This window comes from Varanus komodoensis, unplaced genomic scaffold (genome assembly GCF_004798865.1).
Source record: "Varanus komodoensis strain SLA01 unplaced genomic scaffold, ASM479886v1 scaffold27, whole genome shotgun sequence".
Lineage (NCBI taxonomy): Eukaryota > Metazoa > Chordata > Lepidosauria > Squamata > Varanidae > Varanus > Varanus komodoensis.
In genome coordinates, this window is record NW_025335701.1 from 4,456,511 (window position 1) to 4,476,368 (window position 19,858).

The following is a 19,858-nucleotide window of genomic DNA, read 5'->3' on the forward strand; positions in this document are numbered from 1 at the left end:
GGGACGCCTCAGGGGGCAGGCGGGGACCCTTGGGACGCCCGGCGTAGCGCCCCAAGCAACGCCCCGCCCACGGCAGCCGACTGCGCACGCGCATCCTCGGGCCCGGCCCCGCCCCGCCCCGCCCCGCCCCGCCCCCCGAAGCGTCTCAGAGCCCGCCTTTCACCTTATTGGGCCATTCTGCGCCTTCTGGGACGAGGCCGCGGAAGATTGAGCTGCCGGTCAGCGGCGGTAAACCAATGGGCAGGACGGGCTGGATCAGAGAGCCCGCCCCTTACCATAGGCGACGATACGGGCCCCGAGGTTTCAAGATGGTGGCTGCGCCAGACTCTGACGAGGAGGGGGAAAGGTAAACGCAGCGACCCTCCCTCCGGAGCGGCTGATCGACACTCTTCTCCTCCTATCCGCGTGGCGGAAAAAGGAGGGAAAGTAGGAGCGGGAGTGCGTGGGGAGAGGCGGTGGTTTCCGCCTTCCGTTCGTGCGGAGGCTCGGGTATGAGGCTCCGCAAGTGAGCGTGTGCGAGGAATCTCTCGAAGCACCTTACAGCGATATTGAAGCATCTTTCACAAGTTACAGTTGGGGCAGCGATTATAGCAGTAGCACAAGCCCGCACAAATTTAGTCAGGACTAAGTCCCGCCGAGTCCAGTGGTGCTTACTCCTAAGTAAATGGGACTAGGTCTGCCGCCTACAGTAATGAGACATGGGGTGGGGGAGTCTGCCCTAAAGACACCCAGTTTGTATGTTTCTTGGACAGCTGACATTGCCATTTTTAAGGTTTCGGCTCCTGAAAGATACTTATTTCTAAAAAGCAAGTCCTAGTCTTCAGCTCTAGTCTAATAGCGCTTTAAGAGTAGTTTACAATTATGGCAACGCAATAATACAATACAGTTGCCGCTATACCGTAATCCAGGGCATGTTATCACAGAACTAAGCGCAGGGACAGTGCTGGGTGTAGCCCTATCAGCACTTAACTCATGCTAAGCCCTTTTGGAGCTGGCTTCTGGATGAACACAACTGGGTTGTACAGCTGCAATCCTTCATACCCTTAATATGGGTAGGTTGCTTTGAGCTCTCATACTTCGAGATTGTTTCTGTTTGCTTACGCATTTAAATATTTCTTAATTTCATTCTAGGACAGAAGCCTTCCCAAGTCAGCCTATGACACTAAAACTCATACAGCCAATATACTGAAAGCAATAGAAACTCAATAAAACCAGCAATTAAAAATAACAGTGCAAAAAATACAAATAACAATAAATCCGACAGCAAAACCAGGGATAAGACAAGACAGAACAATAACATGAACAAAAACAACAGCAATTATATCAGGAGAAGACCACTGTAAAATAATGTTTTTGAGACCTTCTTTAACACCTGCAACAATGCAACAATGAAGCCTGGTGGGCCATTAATACCCTGTTTCCCCAATAATAAGACCTAACCAGAAAATAAGCCCTAGCATGATTTTTCAGGATGCTCGTAATATAAGCCCTACCCCAAAAATAAGCCCCAGTTAAGATTGTCAGCCAGACAGATGCGTTTAGTACATCCGTTGCAATACAATTCGGGGTTTGGAGAGTTATGGCGATGTTCCAGAAGAAGATGGCATGACTGTACATGAATAAATGTAGATTTTTGTACATGAATAAATGTAGATTGTTGTACATAAAAAAATAAAACATCACCTGAAAATAAGCCCTAGTGCAAATTTTGGAGTGAAAATTTAAGACCTGGTCTTATTTCCAGGGAAACATGGTAGCACTGTATTCCAGAGGTGTGGGACTGCTTCAGAGAAGGCTCTCTCTCACTGCTACCACAGGAAGACAGCTAAGAAGGGCCTCCCATGCTGATCTTGAGTTAGGGCAGTTTGATATTGGTGAAGAAGGCCCTTCCACTAATCTGTTTCCATACTATTTAAGGCCTTAAATGTCAAGTCAGCACTTGGCAAAGTATAGGTGTTATAGAATCAAATTGTCTCACCCCCACCAACACATGGGCAACTACATTCTGTACCAGCTGAAGTTACTGGACCATATTCAAAGGGAAGTACAGTTCATTACAGTAGCCCAGCCCGGATATCACTAGTGCCTGGATAACAGGCAAGGTCTGCATTCTCCAGATAGGGCTGCAAATGGTGTACCAGCCTAAGCTGATCAAACACCCTCCTAGCCACCACACTGAGCCAGGCTTCCTCAGTTAGCACAAAATCCAGGTAGATTTCCAGATTAAGCGCTTGGTCTCTCCTTTTCTAACTCAGGTGTAAGTGTGCATGTTGGAACAAAGTGCATCAGTAGAATGTAATGATTTGGTCACTTGAATGCTGGGTGTTGGCTGGTGGTGCAGACAAAGGGATGATTGACCTATCTTTGCTGGAGTTTGCCTGGCTGGAGAATGGTAGCAGGTAAAAGATTTCTTCTGTGCACTAAATTAATATTCAAAGAGGCTGCTAGGTAACAAGCATGTTTGGAATTGCTGCTTTAGAATATGAGGTGGTGTCCCAACTCTGCAAGAAAGGCTCTACTAAAGGACTCTTGAACTAACTTATAGCTTAGTTTACTTCTTGGCTTCTGAACACTGACAAATCATAACTTGTAGTAAGTTATAAATTTTTCCTGCAGCCTTAATATATAATCACACATGTGAGCTGAAAGTTCCTGTGTATATGTCTCCAAGAAACAGTAAACACAGTTATCTCATGATGCTCATAGTAATCACCCTGCTCTTCTGCTTTGTTCATACAGTTTTTGTTGTACAAAGGATACTACATGACTAAACAGTATGTATTAGATTGCTGTCAATATTTGTGTTGTAGAAATAATCCAATTATGCTTACCCCCAAGTGACAATATCATGATTGTGGGTGCACGGATACTATATCTCATAGCATCTATAAAAATGTGAACAAATTTGCTTTATAACAAAGTTTACATTTCTCTTATGCAAATTAAGAATAACCTTGGAGTTAAAATTCTGTTTTTAATGCATATTTGGATTTTTTCTATATTTTTTTCTAGAATGAGTGTGAAAAATAAAGCTAAGCTGCAATTAAGGAAATTTGATGTTGGAGCCCGATTTTCCCATTTACCAATAGCAAAGGCCTCTGTTCTTATCCCACTGATGGTTAAAAATGGAAAGCTTTCTGTACTTTTCACTGTGAGATCGATGAAGGTATGTAAATGTTAAAGCCAAAACTAATTTAATTCATAATGTGTGAGGCTAACTGAGAAATATTGCTGCCTAATAGAAATGTATAAGAAATTAAGTCAAGATAAAAGGAAGCAAACATTGTATAATGACTGTATTTGCACATAACAGTTCTTCATACTTTATTTTAATCATTGTTTGTTATTTTAGCCTTGAATTTCCTTGCAGATGAGCAAACACTTGATTCCTCTGATTTTGCCTTCCATCAGAATGATTCCTATTTCAAGCTGCTCTAGCTAGATGCCCCTGTTTCAGGGTAGAAAGCAGGGTGAACAAGCTAAAATTTTAGTTCTCTGTTCAGACATCACTGAAAGTAATGGTTTAAACACCTAGATTTCATAAACCAATAACAAACCATAGCATCTGTTTATGGTTTGTAGCTGGTTAATAAGCCAGGCTTCATTTGTGAGAATATGTTAGGACACAATGGGCCTGTTTGAATGTAGCAGCAGCAAACTGTGAGTTAATTTATGCATTTTTGTCTTTATATTCAGTAACATTTTGAAAAGCACATCAGTGTTTGCCAAATACCTGCTACACAACTTGTGTACTTGCGGGGAGGAGCACTCATATTGTACATTGTTGTGAAGTAGGCTTCCGGGCACACAGATTTAAGTTGGGGGAGAACATTGTAATGTATAAAGCAGCCCATATCTTAAAATACTTTGAAATATGAGCCACCATCCTCTAGAATATTTTGTAAACAACCTTACAGTAATAACACTTAACAAAACTGCTCTTTTAATTCTTAGCTGAGAAGATCACCAGGAGAAGTCTGTTTTCCAGGAGGCAGAAGTGATTCAACAGACAGAGATGAAATAGCCACAGCTCTTCGAGAAGCTCAGGAAGAAGTGGGACTCCATCCTGAGCAGGCTGAAGTTATCTGTAGGCTTGTACCTGGAATAGATAAAGTAAGGTGCTATTTGACCAAACTGTTATTTGTATTAAAAATAAACAGTGAATCAGAATGAGTGGCTTTCAAAGGAGATCAAACAAGTTAGGGAAGGGTAAAGCTATCAGTAGCTACCAGTCATGTTGTCTAAGCTCTGACCAGTGTGAGGTTCAGAGGCACCATGCCTCTGAATACCAATACCTGGGGAACATTAACGGAAGATGGTTATTGCCCCACCTTCTTGTGGGCTTCTCAAAGGTAAAGGTTTCCCCTTGACATTAAGTCCAGTCATGCCTGACTCTAGGGAGAAGTGCTCATCTCCGTTTCCTAGCCAAGGGAACCAGCGTTTGTCCGCAGACAGTCTCCGTGGTCATGTGGCCAGCATGACTAAACACTGAAGTGCACCGAAGTGCTGTTACCTGCCCACCGAAGTGGTACCTTTTTCTCTACTTGCATTTGCATGCTTTCGAACTGCAAGGTGGGCAGGAACTGGGACGGAGCAACGGGAACTCACTCCGTTGTGCAGATTCAAACTGGTGACCTTTCGATCAACCAGCCCAGCAGCACAGCGGTTTAAACCACTGTGTCACCTGCAGTCCCTATCTCAAAGGCGTATGACTGCGTAATCTGGAGTACAGGATCCTTTGGTCTGATGCAGCACACGTATTAAATTGTGTAGGCATTGGGACATATCCCTCTGCTTGACGACACTGTTTCAGATAGCAAAAAAGAAAACACACAAAATTCAATCTGTCAGTTACATTGACCTCAGTTCTACAAGTATTTGTTTGCTAATTTATAATAGTCTACATTTTTTTCATGTTTCTGAGCAACTGTTGTGGTATTAAATAATGAACTTTACAACTTAAATACTGAAAAACAGGAATTTCCAAAACTGAGCAGCCCTACCTTGGGCCTTCAATAATCAGCCTTTACCTTTATCTGTAAGGTAAACTTTGTCATCAGATAATGAAAGGAACCTTTATAAGGCGGTAGCACCTTATTGGGTCTATAAGCATAGAGTCAAACCTTGCCTTTCTCAAGCTTCTACTGAATTATCTTATTACAAACTTGTAAGCAGCCATGAGCTACCTGTTAAACTAAAGACCTCACTATGCTAGGTCAAAGCATTTTATAGTTTTAATATATGGTTACTTTTAATTGTCCTCCATTCCCACCAACAGAAATGACATGAATTTTATATTACACTCACTTTATGTTCATATATGAGGTTTGGGGGTGGAGAACTATCCCTATATGATAAGAAGGCTCAAACCATATTAGTTATAGGGCCAAGCTGCAGCTAGGAGTTTCTGTTGACTGAAAACATTTTAAGGCCCTTTTTCCATTGTAAAGTTTAATGACATTGAAAAAATGTTCATCTCATGGTCCCATCGTTTACTTCCTCCACACTGCATATTCATTGGAAAGTCCCTGGTAAGATATGTTTCGTGATTAGAAAGTGGAGCTGTCATTTACTAAACCCCAATCCTTTCCTCCTCTCATCAGAACTTAGGAGAGAGAGAGAGAGAAATGATAATTTGTAGGAGACATTTCAGATCATAATTCAGATTGGTTGTATTTGTTGGTTTGGAGGGAAGCCTGCATTACCTTGAGAGACACCAGAAAGATTCCAAAGGGGTACAAGTTGGCTCAGGCTTCAGCCAGATCCCAGAGCACAGTGAGGCATCTAAACTGAAATCAAATGAACTAAGTAGCAGGTGCAAAATAGTTACACGGAGCAAACAAAACTAGAAATGTTTTGTGAAGATGTTTATTTTTTATTTATTAACATCTTTATTCTTTTCAGACTTATTCTTTAGTAACTCCAGTTGTAGCCTTTATAGAAGACACATTCCAACCCCATCCTAATCCAGAAGAAGTCAGTGATGTGTTCTTGGCGCCACTGGAGTATTTCATTAGTCCTTCAAAATACACAGCCTTACCTTTTGTTAAGATGGGAGAGGTTCCATTTTTGATGCATTCCTTTGAATATGATGACCCAGAGCTTAAGAAGTCCTTTACAATATGGGGACTCACAGCACACTTTGTGGTATTCCTTGCGCTTGTAATTTTTGGAAAGAAGCCCACTTTTGAAGTTCAATATGATCTTGATAATTTGAATTCTTCTGCTGAGAGCAATTTCATGGAATTATACCATGAGGGGAAAAGGAAGGAAAGCAAGCTCTGAGTTGTGAAAACATCATTTTCCTCTAACAAATATATTCCCTTTTAACCAGGCAAATATATTGACTTAAATACATTGACTTGAATACATCCCCTTAAATTAGATTTGTTAATTGAAGAAGTATATAATATATTCCTTTTTCAGTATTCGTGTATTGATTTAATTGTACAAAATAAAGTATACTAGACAGTTTGTGGTATAGACTCCAGTTATCTATTCTTTATCATGTTTTTTCTCAAAAGGACTAAAAGTTCATACCAGTTTCTCCTACCAATCTAAGCTGAGAAGAATTTTCTTAGGTATAGGCAGGCATAGGACTGTAGTATGAGATTTCTCACATTTTGTACAGACACACAAGCTAGAAATGAATTTGTACTATATGAATTCAGAAGTGCTCATATGTATTGTATATATTGGTATTTTCCCAATATATACCAATTGTATATATTGGTATGGAAGTGGCAACACCTAGAGAAATTTATTTTATGATTTGTTTAATGCATTCAGTAATAAATAAGCCAGTACAGAATTGCATGTATTTTAAAGCAGAATGGAGTGACTCACATGCACAAGAAAAATAGTACTGAGTTTGGTGGGATTTATCTTTATTTCCAGGTTTTGGCCCCAGTGAACTGTTGAATTTGAGTGAACTGCTGGATTTCTGTGTACCTCATTTCTTACTAGTATAAGAAGGTATACCCCCACACGTCCACTGCACCATTCTTTTCATGTCTTCAATGGTATGGAACATTGACTCATTTGGAAGGGTTTTGAGTTCAGATGCAAAATTACTTTTATTCAAATTACTGTCCCACCATGAATTTACTAGGTCACCTTATTGGCATTATTCAATTTGTTTCACGGTTTTATTTATGGTTCTTCTATTCCTTCATTTATTCCAGGAATCTCATGACAGTTTGCAAAAATTAAAACAACAGAAGAGTTGCAATTAAAACTCCACAGTGCTTGTACTTAATATAAAATGAAATAGTTCAAAATATCAACAATTTAGAAACTGGGGAAATTAAAAGGTTTTGGCCTGGTGCCAAAATGAATAAATCGTCAGCACCAGGCACTCCTTTCTAAAAAGTATATTCCACAGGTGGGGTGCAATAGCAGAAAAGGCCCTTCTCCGTGTAGCATCTCTTTCAAGGAGGGCTTTCAGATAAGGACTTTCACAGATGATCCAGGCAGGCTCATACAGAAGGAGACATTCCTTCATGTATCCTGTCCCAAAACTGTTTAGGGCTTCATATATCATTGTCAGCGCATTAAATCAGGCCCAGACTTCAATCGGTGGTCAGTGTAACTGGTATAAGACTAGTGTGATATGTTCTTCTTTACTAATTCCAGTCAGCAACGTGGCAGCTCTGTTTTGAACTAATTACAGTGTCCAGATTGCCTTCAAGGGCAGCTCCATGTAAAGTGTGACTTAGTAGTCTAAATAGGTGGTTACCAGTGCATGTTCTACTGTTGCTAAGGCCTGTCTGTCCAGGGAAGGGCACAGCTAGGGACCAGCATCGGCTGGAGTAAGTCACTCCTTGCCACAGACTCCACCTGAAATTCCAGGATAGCGCTCAGCCAAGGTGTACGCTCAAGCTAAGTACTGGAAGAATGGAGTAAAGATGTGAGAAGAATTTGTTTATTTAAAATATTTATATATTTCCTAATATGAAATATCTAATCAGTTTACAAGAACTACATTTAAAACATACATACACCACCACGCACAACTGGACTTGCATTTTTGGTTGAGGCCTCCTGGTGGGGCTGTTGGTCATATACAGCAATTGTAATTAACCGCTTGAGTTGGGCTTTTTTAAAGTTCTGTTGAATCTCCTTGCCACTACTCAAATTTATATTACCTAAAATTAGCAATAAAACAAATGAGTACCTTCATGTGCTTCCTTACTGCCATTACATGCCATGAAGTTGAAGGAATGAATTCTTACGATCTGGCTTAATTATTCCCTCTTCAGAATTAGATATGTTCACACAGTTCTCACATATATTTAAAAGAATTGTAGCCATGGTTACAGCACATGTACATATTAAGAGGTTAATATTAAATTTCCAAACTGGCATTGAAGACAACAGTCTGATAATAATTGAACTTCTTCCACATCTAGTGTACTCTACTAGTTGTAACAATAAGCTTTTTTGAAAAAACAACTAAACAAGACTTTCTAATACTTGTATAAGGCAAAGTCTTTGAAGTTTGGTTTTGTTTAGTAATACGATAAAATATGAACAGGATGCAGATAGAGAAACAATGGGACAACACACGGCAGCTTTGAAGAAAGTTAATGGCTATTTCTAGCAATTAGATTATTGCTATGAAACTCAGTTTAAATTAGCTTTGATCTCAGTTGAGATAGCTTTGGCTAGATGGAGCAGTTGCCTGTCCTGAGGATTGTGTTGGTAGATTCCTGTGTGATTTGTTTTAAAATGGCAGGGATAGACTTTTATTCAATGAATAAGATACTATTTATTTGCTAAGATTTAGTCTCAGAAAACCATATTTATAGTTGCTGTTGACACAAATCAGTGACAACCAGTCTAAGCACAGTAGTCATACAAAACCAGTATTAGATAAATTCTTTAAAAAATATTTATTTATTTATTTATTTATTAAAACATTTCTATGCCGCCCCTTGCCGAAGCCTCGGGGCGGCTTACAACACAATAAAATACAATAAAATACAAAAATAACAATATAAAATTAAAATTAACAATATCAAATAAATATAACATATAAAAGAAGTCGCCCTGGCCAGCTAAATAAGAAAACATTGTTAACAATTAAATGACGTTTAAATAAAAAGGTCTTCACCTGGCGCTGAAAAACAAATAACGACTGCTCCAGGCGGACCTCTCTGGGGAGCGCATTCCATAGATTGGGCGCCACCGCAGAGAAGGTCCTCCTCCGAGTACCTACCCTCCTAATTTCTTTCATGGAGGGTTCCCGGAGAAGGGCCTCTCCCGCAGATCTCAGGGGGCGGTCGGGCATATATGGATGTAAGCGCTTATTAGAATGCTGTTTATAACATTCAAGTATTTCCAAACACATTACAACTGCATGAGTATCAGGAACATATACCATAACACACTTGTACCAAGGTAATAATGTGTGTCCCATAATCGTAAACTGGGAGTATTGCAGGGCTATTATTTTGATATTGTGCCACTGCTAACTAATTCTTGAAAAGATCAGTCTGTTTGAATGAAGGGTTAATATTTCTCAGAACGGGCATCTGCCTGCTAGAGGAAATTGTGCAAAGAAAATCCCCGTTTTGTGTTGGTTCTTTCTGTTAAGATGACTAATTATCATTAGGAGGGACTAGGCCTTCATTGTGTTTCAGCCTGAAATAAAAATAAATACTGTAAATAAATTCCAGTAATACTGTATTATTCTGAGTGGAAGTCCAAGACCACTGACTCTCATTAGAACAGGGTCTTGAGCATGGAAGAGAGTAACACAGAGTGGCATCGTGGTGTGTTTTAGCCTGGCTCCCACATTCTTCTCACAGCCTAACTACACATTACATAAACCACATAGTGTAGCTGAAACTTGTCCCCCGCCCCCCAAAGTGCAATGCTACTCAGGTTCAGAGATGGACTTCTGTGTTCAGGGAGCAAATGGTTAAATATTCCCTGGTTTAAACAAAGGAGAGGCCAGCTGATTTTTTTTAAACCCCCGACCAAAGATGTTGGTAATGGGGTGGGGGAGGTTTCATGGTTTAACCCTCTCTTCCCAGAGCACAGTCATCCAGATCTAAATCTGGATTCCACCTGCTTGTAATAGAGTAAAAATTTAAATGCCAAATATTGGGTGTATTTTACGTGACTGATATACTGTGTAGCTCTCAGAGAAGAGGTTGGAGAGATGAGACTTCAGTTGATAAGCTTCCGCCTAATTGTACATTGGTACATGGAAGGGGGCAAAAAGGAAGGAATTCCCAGTGCCAAAAGATTAGTCATACCAATGCTTTGGAAATTTTCCTCAGGGCACTATATAACATATATGCAGAATTCAATAACTAGAATATGAAAATGTAGAAAAGTGTGATACAATCTCTTACTAAGCAATATTAAAACAAAAATCTTCCAGTTATTTTCATAAAAAACTAATGTCTATTCCTGTAAATCAAGAGATACTATTGAACATAAATGCAAAACAAGCATTATTTAAAGGAAAAATGAAGCAGCCCTTAAGAATTAAAATTGCAGCCAAAAAACCCCCTTAAAAGTACACAAACAGGGCACGCTTTTATGTTTTATCATCTGACCTTGTACAGAAGAGCATACGCTAGTAAATGCCACATTACTTGTTGCAGTATGGGTTATATTACACTGGGTTAATACTAAAAATTTAAAAATCTTATGTGAGAGAGCAGACCAGAAGATGTTTGCATAGGAAGAGAAATAGCATATGGTCAATATGGCAGAAACACAGAGCACTGGAGGAAGGAAAAGGAAACAAGTTTTGATGTTAATCCTACACAGAGGTAAAAAGGGGATGAGATACTGGAACTGCCACAGCTGTAATTTAAAAGCCTGTGCAGCTTACTCAGAAGTGAGTCTGGCTGACTCAACTGGAGAAGGTTTCTGTAACTACCTCCCACCTCCTATTGTTGAACTTAAATGTAAATTATCTTTCATTTAATTGAACTTAGAATTGCAACCACCATTTGCAACCCGTACCTTTCATTACAAACTATGTGGGGGGGGCAATAATAAGCAGCCCTTATATTCTACCTTCTTTAATATAATTTGGTACAAAGAAGCCTTCCAAGTTATTCTCTCCCTGGCCCCCTAGAGCATATTTGTAGCAATTCTGTAAGACCAGGTTTTCATGATTGATGGATGGCAGCATGGCATAAATTAGCCATGGAGGAACTTGCGCTGGCTGCTTCTGTGGTCAGTGATCACTGTTTCTCATGCCATACAAACTCAAGCAGGGAGGCTTGTTGCCCTGGTATGGTGTAGTGGTCAGAGTGCTGAACTGGGACTCGGGAGGACCAGGTTCTAGTCCACATTTGGTCAAGACACTCATTGGGTGACTTTGGACCCCTTATTAACTCTATGCCTAACCTTCTGCACAGGACATAATATGTGTGGACATAATGGAGAAGATGAGAAAGATCAAGTAGGCTGCCTTGGCTTATTTGTAAAAGGGAAAAAGACAGAGCATAGATACAATAAAATAAATCAGTAAAACTTAATAACAAGGCACTCAGGATACCTGGGCTCTTCTTAGGTTCTGAGGTTAGGGCCTCCCTGCCTCAGTTCCCACAACACAATAAATTGCACTGGCCACTTACTGCAGCTTGGTTGTACACAATGGTGGCCACAAGCCACCGTGGCTTGTTTAAGCCATGCTACCAGCTGCCAGTCATGTGAATTGTCCCCAACACTCAGAATTTTTAATAAGGCAGTGCAGGATTTAGACAATGAATGGTTACAAAGATGTTCAGGCTATTTGTAAGCCGCCCCAAGGCTTCGGCGAATGGGGCGGCATACAAATGTTTTAATAAATAAATAAAATTTCACTATGGGAGCAGGGAACCAGTTTCTTGTAGAAATTTGCAGCCTGTACGGGATTTGACTTCTCAGCAATGAAGTCACCATAGCAATTTCTTTTAGCCAAAGACTATCCTTAAAAGCCTGTTCTATAAAACAACCATATTAGTAGGTTTTATCAAAGGTAAGGGAAAGAGCAGTGCCCATAATTACATGCAGTCCACATTCTTTTCTCGTTCCATAAGCCTTGGGAACAAGCAGACCAGACATGTTGGATCAAACCCTTCAGTTAGCTGTTCATATTCAGAGTTCTTGGAACCTTTTAGTAAGATTAAAAATGTACTTCCTCTGAATAAAAGTGATATTTCTATGGAATGCCAATATTCATCGTGTAAATAAAATTCAATTCCTACATTCTCGGTGAATGAAGGGCCATTCATTATATGTGTAGCTATGTGTGTTTTTTAAAAAATCTAAAAGGAATTTAGATTTGATTTTGGAAAACGTTTTGAAGGTAGAGTTTGCATGCTACCAAGATCTCTGCATGGTTTGTACATTTATAGTGTGGCTTATGACCTCACCCTCACCTGTAAAGCTACCAATTTTGCATTAATATCAAAGTGATGTTTTCATTCTTGGAATATTTGTCCCTTCCTAAGTGGTATCATTGTTTGCAGCTCAGCTTTGTATGTTTAACCAAGGAAATACTTTGTTGTGGTTATTGTATTTGATATCAGCATTCTTCACAAAGGGAAGCAGACAGGAAATTTCCAACATCAATTAAAGTTCAGAAATAGTATCAACTTTTAAAATATTATGAAGAAATAGGGGTATTGTAGCAGGAGGAGCAGCCCAGAGTAAAACATATAGCAATCAATGTTTGCACTGAACAGTGAATTCATAATATATCTAAGAGATGGTTATCTAGGAAAGCATCTTGCATTTTCCTGGTATATTCTCCAGAGTATCTATTCTGAATTATCCTGGAGTCATTGGTTTGGAGACTCCATCCAAAGAATGTTATTGACATTCACGCTGGGCAATTTGTAGAAGCCAAGTAGAAGCCAACATGGATTTCTTAAGAGCAAATCTTGCAGAATAATCCACTCTCCCTCTCCCTGTGATTATTCACCTCTCTGGTGAACTGTGGGGATGCTGTGGGCATAATAGATCTCGGCTTCAGCAAAGCTTGCGTTAAGGTGTCCCATGATATCCCGAATAGCAAACTAGCTAAAACTGGGCTAAATGGAACAACTAGCAGGTGGATGTACCACTGCCTACAGAATCTGACTCATTCGTTCATTCATTCATTCATTCAAAGTTTTTCTATGCTGCCCATTACAAAAAAGGCTCTGGGTGGCCTACAAGGAACAACCCCCCCCCAAAAAAAAACCAAGGAACAAAAACCATAACAGCAACAACGCACAGCACACTGCATCTAAAAATAGCGATAAAAACAAGGATAAAATCAATTAATTGTTAAAATAACAGGAAAATAAAAAGGTCTTCTCCTGACGCCGAAAAGAATAAAGCGACAGTGCCAGGTGAACCTGGCTGGGGAGGGTGTTCCACAGTTGGAGTGCCACTGCGGAAAAGGCCCTTCTTTGAGTAGCTACCCTCCTGATTTCCTTCAAAGAGGGCTCCTGGAGAAGGGCCTCTGCCTCCGATCTCAAGGGGCAAGACAACACATAGGAAAGGAGGTGCTCCTTCAGGTATCCAGGACCCAAGCCGTTTAGGGCCTTATAGGTTATTACTGACACCTTAAATTGGCAGCCAGTGTATGTAGGACCACCGTGATATGGGACTATCTGCTGGTCTGTGTTAATAACCTGTCAGCTCTATTCTGGACCAATTGAAGTACCAGACCATCTTCAAGGGTAGCCCCACAGAGTGCACTGCAAATGTCCAAACAGGTTACCAGAGCATGGGTCACCATTGCCAGGCACTGCTCATCCAGGTAGGGATGCAGCCGCTGTAGCAGCCAAAGCTGAAGCGCTCCTCACCACTGCCAGTGCCTGATGTCCCAGGGACAGGTCAGGCTCAAGGAGTGTTCCCAAGCTATGCACCCTGTCCTTGAAAGGGAGCGCAACCCCATTCAGAACAGGGCGAAAATCACTCACCTGGGACGCTGAACCACCTACCAACAGGACCTCTGTCTTGTCTGGATTAAGCCTCAATTTATTGGCCCTCATTCAGCTGAATACCCTGGCCAGACACAGATTAAGGACCGACACTGCCTCACCTGGATTGGATGTAAAAGAGAGGTAGAGCTGGGTGTCATCAGCATACTGATGACTCAGCAGCCCAAGCCCTCGGATGACCTCTCCCAAGGGTTTTGTGTAGATGTTAAAGAGCGTGGATGATTATATGGAACCCTGCAGAACTCCAAGGCAAAGCTGCCATGGCACAGAGCCACAATCCCCCAGCACCTCCTTCTGGAATTGGCCAGTCAGGTAGGAGTGGAACCACCGCAAGACAGTCCCTCCAACTCCCAACCCAGCCAGCCTGTCTAGAAGGATGCCATGGTCGATGGTATGAAAAGCCGCTGAAAGGTCTAGGAGAACCAACAGGGACACACTCCCCCTGTCCCTCTCCCTGCACAGGTCATCATACAGGGCAACCAAGGTAGTCTCTGTTCCATAGCCAGGCCTGAAACTGGACCGAAATTGGCCTAGATGGTCAGTTTCCTCCAAAAGTGCCTGGAGCTGTCTGGCCACTACCCACTCGAGCACCTTGCCCCGGAACTGGATATTAGCCACCGGCCTCTAATCGGCAGCTACTTCTGGGTCCAAGAACACCTTCTTCAGGACTGGCCTGATCACTGCCCCCCCAGCCCTCCCTCAGAGAGGCATTGCTGACTTCCAGGACCCAGGTACATATCCTGCTCTTGGCACTGACAAGCAGCCATGAGGGGCAAGGGGCAAGCAGACAAGTAGTGGGACAGACCAGTCCAAGCATCTTGTCCACATCCTCCAACCACAACAATTGAAACTTATCCAATACAAGAGGACCAGATGGGGCTCTGGATGCCTCCTGGGCCAGAGGCGGATCAGTCGTGAAGTCCAGTTCATGGCAAGTCTGAGTGATTTTATCCCTAAAGTGCTGGGCAAATGCGTTTCAGCGGGCTACTGATGGTGCAATAGGGTCCTTTGGGGGGCCGGGGTGTAATAGGCCCTGCGCCACCCGAAAGAGCTCCGCTGGACGGAACTGTGAGGACGCAATGGAAGCGGAGAAGAATTTCTTCTTCGCCACCCTCACCGCCACAGCATGGGCTCGATAATGAGCTCTCAAGTGTGTTCAGTCAGATTCATCCTGGGATTTCCTCTACCTGCACTCTAGTCATCTCCCAGCTTGCTTCATCGCCTGCGACTCAGGCATATACCGTGGCACTGAGCAGGCTCTGCTTGGTGGAGCGATTGTGTCGATTGCCCTGGCCAGTGCGCCACTCCACAAATCGACCAGAGCGCTTGCTCTATCCACCGGAAAGTCCCCCAGAGCCTTCAGGGAACCATCAGGATCCATCAGGCTCCGGGGCGGGGGGGGGGGAGGAGACCATGGGGTGCTTATCAATGGCACCTTCTTAAAAGGGGAAGAAGTAACAAGAGGGACACCACAGGATTCATTCCTGGATCGTCTTCAGCATCTGTGATAATGATTTGGATGAGGAGGTGCAGGGAATGCTTATTGGATCTACAGACGATGCAAGACTGGGTGGGTTCCCCTGGGAAGGTGCAAGCAAAATCCAAAGTGCTTGTGATAGGTTGGAGCACTGGGCTGAAAACTATGGAATGAAATTTAACAGGGAAAAAGGCCAAGTTCATCACTTAGGAAAAGCAATCCAAACGCACCATTACAAGACTGGGGATACTTGGTTCAAAAATAACACAAGAAGGATCTTGGAATTGTTGCAGATTGCATATCAGCCAACAACATTATGCAAAAAGGGCAAATGCTAATTTGGGCTGCATTACTAGTATCACTTCCAGATCATAGGAAGTACTAGTTTTCCCTCTGCTTGGCAGTGATTAGGCTGCAGCTAGAGTATTATGTCCAGCTCTGGGCACTAGAGTTTAAGAAAGATGCAGAGATGCTGCAAGGGGTTCAGATGAGGGCAACAAAGATGATCAGGAGACTGGAAACAAAGCTGTTTGGGGGGAGACTAGAAGAGCTGGGAATGGGTGGCCTTGGAAGAGACCACTCGGGAGACATGATTAGACTCTTCAATTGCTTGAAAGGTAGCTATGCAGAGGAGGGCCAGGATCTGTTCTTGATCATTCAAGAGTGCAGTGCATGTAATATTGGGATCAGGTCACAGGAAGTCAGATTCTGACTGAACATAATGAAAAAACTTGCTGACTGTTAGAATAATCTGACAATGGATGCAATTATCTAGGGAGGTTTTGAACAGTCCCACCCTGGAGGCATTCAGCTTTCATCTGCTAAAGATGTTCTAACTTGCAGTCCTGCCTTGAGCAGGGGGTTGGAATCAGTGGTCTTTTTGGCTCCTTCCACCTCTACTTATTTTACTATTCTATGATTCTTTGTTGTGTTTTGGCCTGCAATTCCCAACATGCTTAATAATTGGCTATGACAGTTAGGGATGGTGGGAATTGTGGGCCAAAATATCTGGAGAACCACAAGTTGCACACCTCAGCCATAACATCTTCCAGTCTCTGCTCCTTTTTAGTAGCAGCTTGCTTGCAGAATGTTCTTTCCAGAAAAGACCACTCTGTCAACCCCACATGCTTGGGCACAGTCAGCACAGTGGGCTGGTTCCTTCAGTAGAAAGAGTAGGAAGATATGGGATTCATTTGTAAATGTGAAAGAAAACATTTTTCCACTTATGTATTTGTTCTCTTCTGCTATACCATGGTGCTGTTTTGTTGGAAACTAGGAAAAGAAGCACTCTTCCCGTGGTACCCAGATCTAAATGTTTACAGTGGAAGTAGTGAGGACAGAGAAACAGTCTTGTCTAGAAAAGCTCCCCATCAAGCTAGCAGCCATTCGCTGTGGCTGTTCTGGCACAAAATGAAGTTGTTGCTTTAACATCTGTGAAAATAGGCAGTGAAGTGTAGCTCTGCACTTATTTGATGCCGGGGGCTGATTTACTGCAATCTATCTGCTGGCCCTTTGGAGTAGAAGGTGGTGATTGTGTGGAGCAGAGTGTGCTGATCTCTAACCGCCCCCTCCGCCCCCAGTGGTGGGGAGCCATTTTCCTGTTGCTGCCAACATTCATCTAGTCAAATCCTGGCCAGGTCTGCATTCCAGCAGGAAGTTGGGCTAGAGCCAAAGTGGATGGATTTATGGCTGTGATTTGAACCTTTGTTAGTATGTAAGGGGGTGCACAAAACCTCTGGATCAATGGCTTCATTTGCCCAGGTGGTGCAAATCCACCAGTTTTTCATCAAGGGGCAAAGCAGGATGGAGTAATTGGTATTAGTGGGCCACAGTTGACTTGGCAGGGTGTTGTGACCTGGGGAGGGCCTGGGGGTCTTTATTTGGCCCACATGCTGGAGGTTCTTTATCCCGGCCCTAAACATGGTGACCCAGGACACTTCAAAAAACTTTCTGTTTCCATAGAAGCCACCCTGAGTTGCAATGACCCACCATCTGGATCACAGTGAGTGGCTGCACAAGACAGAGCCTTCTGTCCTCTGGTGGTGCCAAAATTACGGCTTCCTGAGGAAGTTCATTTCACTCTTCCCACTCTTCCCCCGTTGGCCTTTAAGTGGCATGCCATTGCATCCACCCTCTAGAGGGCATCTGTTAACTCCCTCCTTAGCTCTGTTTCACAGTTCTGCTGCTAATCTTATATTAATGCTTACCAGGGCTAGACAGGAGGGCACAGGAGGCCGATTGACATTTTTGACTTATTTACTGAACGATTTATTTTATTTAAAACTCCCCACAACAACTGCAATCAGACTGGTCCAGAGGTGGCAGCAGTACAAGATAAAACACAATATAAAATTGAGAGTAAGAATTAACAATTAAAATACTGGGCAAATAAAGTTTTTACATGGCCCCAAAAGAATAAAAATGGGAGCCAGGCACACCTCTTTGAGCAACTGATTCCATAATCAGGGCGCCACAACTGAAAAGGCCATTCTTCTAGTAGCCCCACTCTTTACTTCCTTTGGCATGGGCTCCCTGAGAAGGACCTCAGAGGATAATCTAAGGGCCAAGGTTGGTACATACAGGATGAGGTGTTCTTCAGAGAGCTTGGCCTCAAACTGCTTAGGGCTCTAAATATTTGAGCACTTTGAACTGGACCCAGACTTCAAATGACAAGCAGTGCAGCTGAAAGAGGACTGACTTGGTATATACTCATAAGCCAGTTCCCATTAACAGCATTGTGCCCTATTTTGAATCAGTTGAAGTCTCCAGTCTGTTTTCAAAGGCAGCCCCATGTACAGCATGTCAGAGTAGTCCAGAGAGAGCTTTCCAGAGCGTGGATCACTGACGCAGCCTCTGCCTGTCCAGACAGGGCCATAGTTGGTAGATCAGCCTAAGCTGATGAAAGGTGCTCCATCCGTCCATGTCCACTTGTGCTGGTTCTGGATCCCAGAGGACCTCCAAACTATTAATCCTGCCCTTTAGGGCAAACACAACCCTGCCCAGAACAGATAGAATATCATCCAACTGGACAGACAACCTACATACCAACAGTAGCTCCATCTTGTCTGGATTGGGTCCCAGTTTATTGGTCCTCATCCGGTCCATTACCAAGGCCAGGCACTGACTCAGAGTGGCCACTGCCTCACCTGAGTTAAATGAGAAAGAGAGGTAGAGCTGAGTGCCATCTGCATATTTATGACCCCTCGGCCCGTACCTCCAGATGATTTCCCCCAGAGGCTTCATGTAGATGCTGAAAATCTCTACCACTGACGTATTTTACCCCCTACAGAAATGTTGTTATAATAATAATAATAATAATAATAATAATAATAATAATAATAATACAGAATAAAACATGCAAACACTGAAATTGTATCAAACCAAATATCCAGTAACCAAGTATATTAAAATCTGTGCTAGGACTTTTCTCGATAAGGTCTCTCCTTATACCTATGAAAAAAGATGAAGATAAACTCATCTCATTTTTCCTTGTTATCAACATGAGACTTAAGAATAAATTAAACCTTTCTGCTTGCAGAAGTATAGCATGGCATCATTTGGAAGTAGCAGATACATAACCATCACTGCTGTCCAGAGGAAACAGCCTAGCTTTTTCTTTTCTTTTCTTTTCTTTTCTTTTCTTTTCTTTTCTTTTCTTTTCTTTTCATAAGTTTTATTCTAAAAAACCCTAATACAAAGAAAAACTAAAAACAACATCAATCATCAGAAACATTGGACCTGCTGGGTCAGCCCCCACATTTTTTCTTTTTATGATAACTTAAAAACATATTTGAATCTATACGAAAGCCCCATTTCTCTAGCCAATAATAAAAAGAGTCCCAGGTTTGATAGAAATCAGTATCTTCTTTCACCTTCAGTGACAAAGTCAATCTGTCCATTTCTGCACAGTCCAAGATCTTTTTTAGGATCAGTTAATCGGTGGGTGGTTCTTCACTTTTCCAGTGTTGGGCAAGCCTAGCTTTCTTTTCAAGCACCTTTCCTTGGACCCCAGTGGAAAGATCATGTGCAGGATGACACTCTGGTACTGCACACAGATCCACTGATTGCATTAATGAAGTTGTCATGACAACCACTTCTCTTCAACTGCCACACTGTATAGGTTGCCCATCAGAAGTTAAAGAATGCAGGCAGTGCGATTCACCCTGCGAGGATGTATCCAGTGATTCTACAGCTGGGATTAAGATGCTTTCTAAGTCGAATCTGTGACCTACCAGTGGAGATACTTCATGAATGGGTTAATCCCTTTAAAGTCAGAGATTTGTGTAATTCTTATCTATTATTTTGTACTTAGTATAAGCTCAACAGTTCTCAAAGTATCTTAGAAAAAGAATTAACTGCATCTAGGATAATTCTATCAGTGTCTATTCACCATGACAATTAAAAGTGAAACTTTGATATCGAGTGGTGGCTCACC

General features: G+C 42.1%; 1 protein-coding gene across 7 annotated transcripts; it reads left to right on the forward strand.

Annotated features, from left to right (window-relative positions):
- The first annotated feature begins 212 nt into the window (after nt 1–212).
- NUDT7 (nudix hydrolase 7) lies at nt 213–6,474 on the forward strand. Of its 7 annotated transcripts, none has more exons than XM_044434288.1 (5): nt 302–346; nt 2,740–2,774; nt 3,013–3,166; nt 3,955–4,113; nt 5,905–6,474. In XM_044434288.1, exons 2-5 carry the CDS (start codon nt 2,764–2,766, stop codon nt 6,283–6,285), a joined length of 705 nt encoding a protein of 234 aa, XP_044290223.1. In that variant the 5' UTR covers nt 302–346; nt 2,740–2,763; the 3' UTR covers nt 6,286–6,474. The 7 variants fall into 7 exon arrangements, with proteins under 7 accessions (XP_044290220.1, XP_044290223.1, XP_044290226.1 ...); XM_044434292.1 differs by lacking the exon at nt 302–346 and adding an exon at nt 958–1,052; XM_044434285.1 differs by lacking the exon at nt 2,740–2,774 and having other exon boundaries at nt 213–346.
- The last annotated feature ends 13,384 nt before the right edge of the window (nt 6,475–19,858 follow it).

Coding starts and splice junctions, on each gene's coding strand:
- NUDT7 (XM_044434285.1), top strand. CDS start 237: ATGGGCAGGACGGGCTGGATCAGAGAGCCCGCCCCTTACCATAGGCGA. Junction 347..3,012: donor TCTGACGAGGAGGGGGAAAG/GTAAACGCAGCG, acceptor ATTTTTTTCTAG/AATGAGTGTGAAAAATAAAG. Junction 3,167..3,954: donor TCACTGTGAGATCGATGAAG/GTATGTAAATGT, acceptor TTTAATTCTTAG/CTGAGAAGATCACCAGGAGA.